At 39.0% G+C, this 10,346-nt stretch overlaps 1 protein-coding gene across 2 annotated transcripts in view; it reads left to right on the top strand.

Moving 5' to 3' along the window:
- The first annotated feature begins 5,213 nt into the window (after window positions 1-5,213).
- The window catches only part of LOC109915583 (cAMP-dependent protein kinase type II-beta regulatory subunit-like), a 91,016-nt gene continuing 85,883 nt past the window's right edge, over window positions 5,214-10,346 (top strand). The window contains exon 1 of one of the 2 annotated variants that reach the window (XM_048610083.1): window positions 5,214-5,385. In XM_048610083.1, coding sequence (XP_048466040.1) covers window positions 5,334-5,385 — 52 coding nt within the window. In that variant the 5' untranslated portion in view covers window positions 5,214-5,333. Of the gene's footprint in view, window positions 5,386-6,880; window positions 7,012-10,346 lie in introns of those variants that run through there. The other variant, XM_048610084.1, reaches the window with a different exon arrangement.

The raw sequence follows: 10,346 nt of genomic DNA, 5'->3' as shown, positions 1-10,346 counted from the left end.
AAAAAATCTAGTACCGTTCACCAGCAGTTAGTCTAAATCCTTCTAAACCCTTCCTATTTATGTACCCGTCCAGATGCCTTTTAAATGTTGTAATTTTACCAGCCTCCAGCAGTTCCTCTGGCAGCTCATTCCAAACACACCCTCCACCCTCTGCGTGAAAAACTTGAGCCTTAGATTCCTTTTTAAATCTTTCCCCTCTCGCCTTAAACCTATGCCCTCTAGTTTTGGACACGCCTATCCTGGGAAAAAGATCTTGGCTATTCACCCTATCGTAGCCTGTCACCAATTTATAAACCTCTATAAGGTCACCCTTGGCCTCTGATGCTCCAGGGAAAATAGCCTCAGCCTATTCAACCTCTCCCTGTAGTATAAACCCTCCAACTGTGGCAGCCTTCTTAAATCTTTTCTTCACTCTTTCAAGTTAAACATCTGTCCATTAGCAGGGAGACCAGATTGGCCTGGCCACTTTTGGAATACTGCGTTCAATGTTCTGTACAGCCGCAACATGACATCCCAACTCCTATATTCAATGCACTCAACTCTTGGCCCCTGAGGATTTGCCTTACTGTTGGACAAAGTATATTCTGGAAATAATACAAGCATAAAGGAAGGGCACTACAGTTGGTTCATGGGTGATTTTAATCTGTATAATGACTGGATAAATCCAATTGGCAAGGGTAATATGGCAGATGAATTAGAGTGCATCAAGGGCTGTTCCTAGATGCGATAGTTGACCAAAATGACATGGGGACAGGCTATTTTAGGTCTAGCCATGTGTAGTGAGGTAGATTTTAAGAAGAGATCTGGTAGTTGAGGATCCTGTAGAGGGTAGAGATCACAACTTGGTTGTGATTTAAAATTCAGTTTGAGCAAGGGCAGCCTGGGTCTCATCTTTTGTATGCTCCTCTTTTAAATAAGCACAACGACAGAGGAAGAAGTTATCTAAAATGGCTGGAAAAATATTATGGGAAAAGGAGGGTACGAGCAGTGGTAGACATTTAGGCAAATATTTTGTAAGGATTAACAAAACTTTATTCCAGCCAAAAAAGAGAACTTGAGAAAGATGAATTGCCCATGGTAATGGAGGTGTTCAATGTTAGTATGCAATCAAAAACAAGCCACACAAAGCAATGAAAACTAGTGGTTGGCTAAACAGTTGATAGGAACCAGTAAACATCCTAAAGACAACAGAAGTAAAGTGCTCATAGGAGGCAAGATCTTAATAGTCTCTGTCATTTTCAACATGACAATGAGACTAAAGGCAGATAGGTTGACAGGACCTGATGCCCTGCATCCAAACGTTTTCAAGGAAGTAGCTGCAGAAATATTGGAGGCACTGATCAAAATATTCCAGAAATCAATATTTAAACATTTTTACAATTGGCAAGAGCTTAACTGCAATACATGGAAACATTATTTGTGATTGTGATTACCACTTCTATATATTTTGTATATTGGCAGCACATAAATCCAACTAACAGCAAATTGGTATAGCTACAAAACACATAAAGCTGAACAAAATAGAGCTTAACCAGAATATATCCTTCTAAACCGTTTGCACCTAGTCACTGGAGCCTCAACACGCCAAGGGCAATAAGACATACATTACAATGACACTTACTTTGACCTACATTTGATGTCCCACTGCATATTAGATATACGTAGTGTGACAAATAGATACTATGTCAGTGAATTACTGTCAAAATGTTTACCAATGTTCAACTCCACTTAAGCTTGTATGTAATGTGCAGAAGCATCTAAGACACTCAGTAATATTACTATCTTGCAAGGAAAGGAAATGTATAACTCTGTCCAGTAATGAGGTCTTCATTCATAGAATAATATTTAATGACTTGTGGTACAGGTATTTTGCTACAAGGTATTCTGTTATTGATTGTGAAGATTTTTTATGTAGGAACGAGAAAGGTGCCATTGCAACTTTATGATCCCTCTGGGATTGTAGATACTTCCCTAATCAATCTGTTCTGATGTGTTATTACACACCTCAGGAGCAGGAGGAACTTGAATCCAGACCTTCTACCCTGAGACAGAGCTACTACCACTTCACCACAAGAGCCCCCATTTATCATAGTTACAGACATTTTCGAATCAGCGTGTTCAGAGATATTATTACACACTTCAGGTTGGATTTGAACCCAAGTATCCTGGCCGAGAAGTAGGGCCACTACCACAACACCCCGAGAGCCCGAATTGTACTTTGCTGGTTAAGTCTCTGTTCATTTCTGTTCATTTCATCAGCCCAATTTGGGCAAAACTGGTTGAACCAACTGTGGAATTTTAAATGTAAATTATGTCCAAAACCAATTGCACTTGTGTTTTCTGTGAGTTTTTTTGCTGGTTCAATTAGACTGAATCGGGCTCTATCCAGAGAACTGGCCCTAATCCCAGGTCAAATTTGCAAAATTTCTGCCAATTAAATTGGTTCAGAGCCTGTTCAAATTACGTTTATTTTCTAAACGTTCGTTCTGTTACATCCAGGTTACACTAAGTTTCATGGATATATAGCCTTCAGCAGCTTGGAAAATACCACATCATCTTTGCTCCATTGTAAAGTCTACATACAGCCAGCCATATGCACATTAATATTTTAGAGATGTGTGCCCTGACAATTGGTCATGTAAAGCTACTAAAGTTTTAAAGGAACTTTGACGAGCTGGCATTTTTAAAATCGTATTGATGATTATTTAATTTACTAAGTGACTACTGTACAGCAATGAAACGTTTCAAATTAATTGTAGATCTGCATCCTTTCTTAGTGAATTGTTTTCCTTTTTAAAATTAGCTTACTCTCTGGGGAACTTGTTGATAAATTCGTTTTCAGGTGAATTAATAAAACTTCACAATGTTACCATTCCTCAGTATGTCGAGGCACTCTAATGAATAGAAATAAGTGGTGTTGACATGCTGATATGCTTCCCAGTTGTGTTGGTTAATAGAACATTTTCCTTTTGGATATGAAAGTTGATTTCTTTTTAATGGAAATTTTAAAGTTCAACATACCCACCTATGTTGAGTGCAGTTACTTGCTTGCAAACAAAGCAGAAACACAATCCAAGTGTCATTCTGCTGAGATTATACTACATTTAACCTCCTGTAGCATAATCTCTGAGTAAGAGGTCACCCATTTAAGACAGACAAGGAAGAATTTCTCTGAGGATAATGGATCTGTGGAGTCCTTTGTAACAGAGGTCTATTCAAAGTTAAGATAGACACATTACATATATATATTTGTAATCAGTAAGGGAATCAAAGGTTTTGAGTGAAAAGGCAGGAAAATAGTGTTGTAGATTATCTAAACAGCCATGTTCTCATTGAATGGCAGAGTGGACTTGATGGACTGAATGGCTTACTTCTGCTGTTGGATGGGAACTGTAACAGGCAGTTGCTAAACAAGGTGTGAATGAGTTGGTGAAGGTGGCCAAAGATATGACAAAAGAGATATTAAAGTAGAACAGCTTTGAAAATTCAGTCTTGGTTAATGAGGAATACATCTTTTTTAATGTTGATATCAAATTGTTTCTAAATTCAGTCCCTCCTGAATACATTTTACCTCCAACAGACCATTTCTGTCATACTTGAACTGCACACCTTTTCTTTTCTGGTGATCTGGATGTGTGTGGGACAGAGTAAACAAATTTGATTATTTCGTATTCAGTTTCTGTGTAATTCAGTGTCAAATTATTCATGTTTATGATTCACAATTTGATATTAATTAGTGGTGTGTGTGAAGTTATTGGGAAAAGTATGTCTTTGATGCTTGTATCCATAGTGTAAATGGCAGCAAGTGACGATTCATTAATGTAGATGCTAAGGCTACAATTGTGGCTTGATTGAGTCCCATGCTGTCAAATTATATGTTGCAACTGTTTGTTTTCATGAACGTACTAGTGATAAATTAAATTATTTTGGCTATTCAGAAGCTGTTATTTAAATATTTGTGCTGTGAAAGAAAATGTGTTGGTAATAAATGGCAAATAAAGGTTTTCATCATCTTTTTTTTCCCTTCAACTCAGATAATGCTATCGGAGTGAGGTTAATGACCTGACTATCAATACTCAGCACAGGAGTAAAATGTGCTACATCAGCCCCTACATCAACTTGGGAAATTGTAGTTTAAACAAGGACATGACTCACAGTTTGTTTTGCACAGATTATCCTGTGGATTAGAACACATGCCAAAGTGGAAACTCATTGATGGATTGAGAGGATAGATTAGCCACAAGAGTGAAATTCAACCAAATTGTGCTGTCCGAGCCATGTCAGATGATAACTGGAAGTACTTGTGTGGCACTTAGTGTAATATGTGGAAATAATGATGTATTCCAATTTATTATGCCGACAGTGGACTGGTGTTTTATATAGTGAAGCGGCATGTACAATGAGTTCTCAATGTACCATATTTCTGAAAAGGGGACAGCAAGTTTGTTTTCTTCATACCTGTCTGGACTGTTTTTTAATTTGTTGAAAACGGGGATTACAATTTCTCTCTTGTACACCATTTATACATTGTTGTTTGAGCCCCTCAATTAATCTTACAGTTTGCTCTATCCAATTCAGATGTCTCTTTATAATATTTAATCCATTTCAAGTTGTTGCTCAATTATAGGTGCATTCTGCTTATGTCATTTTTGCACCGCTATGAAAATGTTTTGTGAGACTGGCTGTATTCTGTTCAAGGGAATGGAAGTTTGACGAGATGTCAGAATGTTTAAATAGCCTTCATGTTACTATGATGACTGCACACTTTGCAAATTAAAATACCAAATGGACTGAAAGCTTTATTTTGGTCCATGAGTTTGATTCTCTAATTGCCCTTGAATTGGAAAACGATGTCTAATCAGGGCAGTGATTTTCTGCCATGGGTCTTCATGTGAAACAATCTGATTCTTGGACACATGGGACAGGATTCGCACAGGCTAGTAGGTTCTGAAGTGTACAACCTTTTTCCTGCTGCTGTACGTCCTTATTTTGGCATTGAACTACATCATGCTTCCAATTTGATTTTGAACAGCTGGCAGCAACCTCCTCCCAGGTCATTAATGCCAATGCTGTTGTCTTTCAAGGAGTGTGTCATAGTATCTTTATAGTGGTTTCTTCGTCCTTCCATGGAACTCTGGCAATTTGAGATAAGAGGAACTGGTGGGGGAATGCTTTTCAACTATCTGGGTGCAGCGTCCATCATAGTTAATTTTTGCAGGAATTTTGGTCCAACTGCTCATAGAGCTGGCAACACTCCTGTTTGTTTTGTGTTCTCCCATTGAATCTGGAGGATACGATGGAAGCTTTACTGATGGCGCAAGGGAAATTCTGTTATGAGTAACAGATACAGTCCAGATTTCACTTCAGTACAGGAATGTGGTGAGGGTAAGTGTTGTGTACACTTGGACTTAGGTTGACTTGCTGAGGTCTCTGTTGTCAACCACTTGTTGCGATAGTTTATAGAAGGCTGAGCTAGTGCAGCTAATCCAGCGAAGTCTCAAGGATATAGCACTCTGCACTTCAGCTGAGAGAGCAAATTTAGTTTTGTGAGAAATGTTGTTTTTGACATGTCTTGACATTTTTATATCTGTCTTGGAAACTGTGCATATACAAATGGTGAATTATAGCAACTACCAAGAGTTTGAAGATTTCCATAAAAGGATGTTAAACCCAAAGTACAAGAACAAAATGGATTCCCTTTTGATGTTCCTTTAGTGGGAAACATTATCTGTCACTTGGCCAGTACTAAAATCAGCATTACAGAATTCCCAAGTATCTTGTTTTGCTTGGCAGTATATTAAAATCATATAATAGTAACTGACTCAGGCTGAAATGTTTTAAGGCTTTATGAAAAGTAAGGTTTTTTGGGGGATAAGTTTATATTGCAGGCATATGGGCATTTATCTTTCACCTTGTGACTTGAAAGCAGACTATTAGTGTCTCAAACGTACCTGGAGAGCTCCAAAAGACTGAAGCTGAGTATGCCTTCTGTGCTTGGCATTTAAGTTGACATTTAGACAGCACACTTGCTGAACATGGTATTTTAGAATTAATTCTCTTTTGGTTTTAAATTACCCCTGTTAATTGCAGACTTCCAGTGGATTAGAAACTTCAGTGTAAATACAGCTGACATGTCACCCAGTGGCTTTAAAACTTCACCATTATTTTTGAATGTTTTTGTTTAATTGTTTTTATGTACAATTGATTTTTTTAAAAAATGCTATTCCTCATTCTGTGCTTTAATTTTCCAGTACCCTGTATGAATTACCTGTCACGATTTTCTAACTTCAGGCCAATTAGACTGTGCAAAATATTCTGGGCAACTAATTCTTTTAATTTTAAGATCAAATGCAAGTACATTTATTGTATCTTTTGCTCATTAGGAGACTTTCAAACAAATAGCGAGAGTCCCTCATCTTTAGCTTTTGTATGACTACTTCCTAATCAAGTGAGTAACTTTTAAAATTGTTGCTGTGGACTTGAAAATCACAACTTTAATAGAAGTTACTTTGATTCCCATTAAGTTAATGTTAAAGCCAGAATTTATGGGAAGTGTTTGAAGAGACTTGTGTACAAGCTCAAATACTGTACTATACATATGCGACACCGTGCATTCATGTCCGAAGAAACTGGCAAAATACAATGCCTAACTCTCTATAGAAGGAATACATATACGAGGAAAAAATACTCCCCATTGAGTACTGTGCTTTTAGGTTGAGCAGGCACCATCTAGTGGCAACAGTCAGTTGGTTCAGGTTTCGGCTTAAATCCTGGGACTGCCAGCATTGATCGATCTCTGTCACCAGATGACATCCACAGTGTCAGTATAAGTTCAGGAGAAGAGTCTGAAGGCCAAGTTAGGAACAGAAGGTGTGAAGCAAGTCTAGGCGCAAGGCAGAGCTAGAGGGTGGCAACTGGTGGTGGCTGGGGGAGTTGGCAAGAGTTGGGGGAGAGATCATGCAAGAATGTTATCCACAGAAGAGGATTTCCAAGGCAAACAAAGTGAAACAGGTGATGTTAAATGGATATACTGTTTATTAATAGAAATTGACATTTGTAGAGTAGCTTTAAGTGACATACTGCACCAAATTGTATGTAATACCATGGCGGGTTACTTTACGCTTCTTAATTGCCATGATAATATTGAATTGTGGCATAGGCTGAATGCTGTACGTTCCTATCCGTTCTTTGCCGTTGATGGGTGTATATCATGCAGCAAGGTTTTTACTAATTGGCCTTTGCATCAAATGCTTCATTAATCCAGATATTGGGATGTGGGTCTGTTCCCATCAGTTATAAATTGTTGAGAGTCACAAATAACAAGTTTTTGCAGTGGCTGTTAGTGGAATTTGTTAACATCAGGATAATTGGATACACTTTTTATTACAAGGTTATCTTTGAGATTCATTATTGAGCCAGACTTTAATCTTAATGGCAAGTGGACAGTACAAGCCATTCGTTGCACCTGCTCACAGACTTTCCAGGTGATGTTTTTTTTTCATTGAAGCTTGCTGTAATTACCAAATCACAATGGTGCAGTGCCTTTAAAGGGGAGCAGGGACCTGTGCGTGGAGCATTTATTAGAATGAAATGTCCTTCCAGGACTGCAGTGTGTGGACCAGGAAGTGTCAGCTGTAATAATAGAATCATAGAATGTTTACAGCACAGAAGGAGAACATTTAGCCATTGTATCTATGCTGGCCCTCCACAGGTCCAATTCACCTTCTGTCACTGCTTTGCCTTCCCACCATAGGCCTATGTTTCCTTTCTCGGTTAATGATCCAATTCTCTTTTCAATGTCTTTGTCTTTGTTAACCTGATGTCCACTGACTTCACAGGCATTGTATTACAGCCTCTAACCACTTGCTAAGCATTGAAGTTATTTTTCCTCATACTGCCAGTGCTGTTTTTGCATATTATCTTAAATCTGTGCAAAATCTATTCTAGATCCTTCCACCGGTGAGAACGCTTTCTCTCCACCTACTCTGTCTAGACTCCTCATAATTTTTAGTACTGCTACCAAATCTCCTCTCAATTTTAAGTCTTCTCCACACAGCCTTGACTTCTATCTTTCCGTGTAAATTAAGTTTCTCCACCCTGGAAATATTTCTGCACCCTCCCTAATAGATTCACAAGCTTCCTGAGGTATGATGCCCAGAACTGGATGCACTAACCCAGTTGACGTTGAAATGGTGTTATATACAGGCTTATCAGAATTCCCTTGCATTTGGACTGTATGTCCCTTTGAAATAGTGTCTCAACTTACCTTCCCCTTTCAATGATTTGCGCACAAATAAACCCAGATCTCTTTGCTCCTGCATCCTCTTCAGAATTGTACTCGTCATATTGTTTTTGTTCCTCAACTGAGGTGGGTCATGGAGTTGTACAACACGGAAACAGACCCTTCAGTCCAATTCGTCTATGCTGACCAGATATCTTAAACTGATCTGGTCCCATTTGCCAGCATTTGGCACGTATCCTTCTAAATCCTTCCTATTTATGTACTCATCCAGATGCCTTTTAAATATTGTAATTGTAATTGTATCTGCCTTAATTGCACCTTCCTCTGGCAGTTTGTTCCATACATGCTCCACCCTCTGTGTGAAAAACTTGGCCCACATGTCCCTTTTTAAATTCTTCCCCTCTCACCTTAAACCTATGCCCTCTAGTTTTGGAGCCCCTCTATCCTGGGGGGAGAAAGATCTTAGCTATTCACCCTGTCCATGCACCTCATGATTTTATAAACCTCTAGAAGGTCACCCCTCAGCCTTCGACATTCCAGGGGAAAAAAATACCTCAGCGTATTCAATCACTCCCTATAACTCAAACCCTCCAATCCTGGCAACATCCTTGTAAATCTTTGTGATCCCTTTCAAATTTCACAACATCTCCCCTATAGCAGGAAGACCAGAATTGAACACTTCACATTTCCCTGAATTTAATTTCGTCTACAACTTGTCTGCCCAATTTCACCAGTCTGTGCCCTTTTGAAAAGCTGTACACCACCCTCTTCAAATTAAATAGAAGTTTCCAGTTTTACAACATCATGACAATTTGAAATTGTACATTGGGTGCAAATCCTGCATAAATAATGAGGAAGAGCAATGTCAATCAAAGAGAGCAGACAAAATGAAGAGGCGAAATAAGACTGAATTGTGAGAGAGCTGAAAAGAGTTGAAGGAAAAGCCCTTTTTAAATTGCCAACAATTTTTTAAAATCTGAAGGAATGAGCCTCCCTAGTTGTGAAAACTAATTCTGCAAGATAGTGAGCTTGTTTTGGAAATAGTGAAGGGTTTTTCACTGGGCAGTGATAAACCTTTTACTTCACTTTTACCTTACTTTTCTGGTGAGATTATTTGGTATAAATCATGCAGATTCAGAAACTTTGTGCCAGTTCTTTTCAAGATGCCAATTTTTAATATTGCTTCTAAAGGATGACAGCAGCAAAAACAGCAACTTCCTGATCTTACTAAACATGTATGCTCACTGGAAGTTGCAGTTTCCTCTACTACAGTGAAATCCCATGCTTTTAAAAATTAATTTGTTGGATGTGGGCATTGATGACTAAACCTGCATTTATTGCCCATCCTTAATTGTCCTGGAGAAGGTGGTGATGAGCAGTTGTCTTGAAGAGCTGCAGTTCCTGTAGTATTGCTACATTCATAATGCTGTTAGGGAGGGCATTCCAGGATATTGACCCAGCAACACTGAAAGAATAGAGAAGTAGTTCCAAATCAGGATGGTTGTGTGGCTTGGAGGGGAAATTGGAGATGGTGGTGTTCCTATGCATCTGCTGCCCTTGTCCTTTTTAAGTGTAAGGGCAGCAAGTTAGAAGGGCTGTTGGAGGCGCCTGAGAGAGTTATTGCAGTGTATTTTGTAGATAGTACACACTTCTGCCATTGTGCACTGGTGGGGACTCTGGAAGCTAACAAGATGCCAAATCTGGTGTCAATCAAGGGCAGTTTCGTGGATTCAGCAAATCAATCAGATTTGCAGATTTGCACAGTCAGCACTGCTCTTACAGCTGTTTGGGGGCAATTTTGTAGATCTAGAACATAGACCTGTACAGCACAGGAACAGGCCCACAATGTTGCGCCAAACATGATGCCAAATTAAACTAATCCCTTCAGCTTGCCATTGGTCCATATCCCTCCATTCGTTGCATATTCGGGTACTTAACTAAAAGTCCGTTAAATGCCCCTATTGTATCTGCCTCCATCACCCCCCCCTCTGTCAGTACGTCCCAGACACCTACCACTGTGTTTAAAAAAAAACTTACCACTCATATCTCCTTTAAACTTTCCCCCTCTCACCTTTAAATGCATGCCCCCTAGTATTAGACATTT

Source organism: Rhincodon typus, chromosome 22 (genome assembly GCF_021869965.1).
Source record: "Rhincodon typus isolate 14 chromosome 22, sRhiTyp1.1, whole genome shotgun sequence".
NCBI classification, from domain to species: Eukaryota; Metazoa; Chordata; class Chondrichthyes; order Orectolobiformes; family Rhincodontidae; genus Rhincodon; species Rhincodon typus.
Note: the sequence above shows the minus strand (reverse complement) of the source record. Positions and strands in the feature narration are given on the sequence as shown.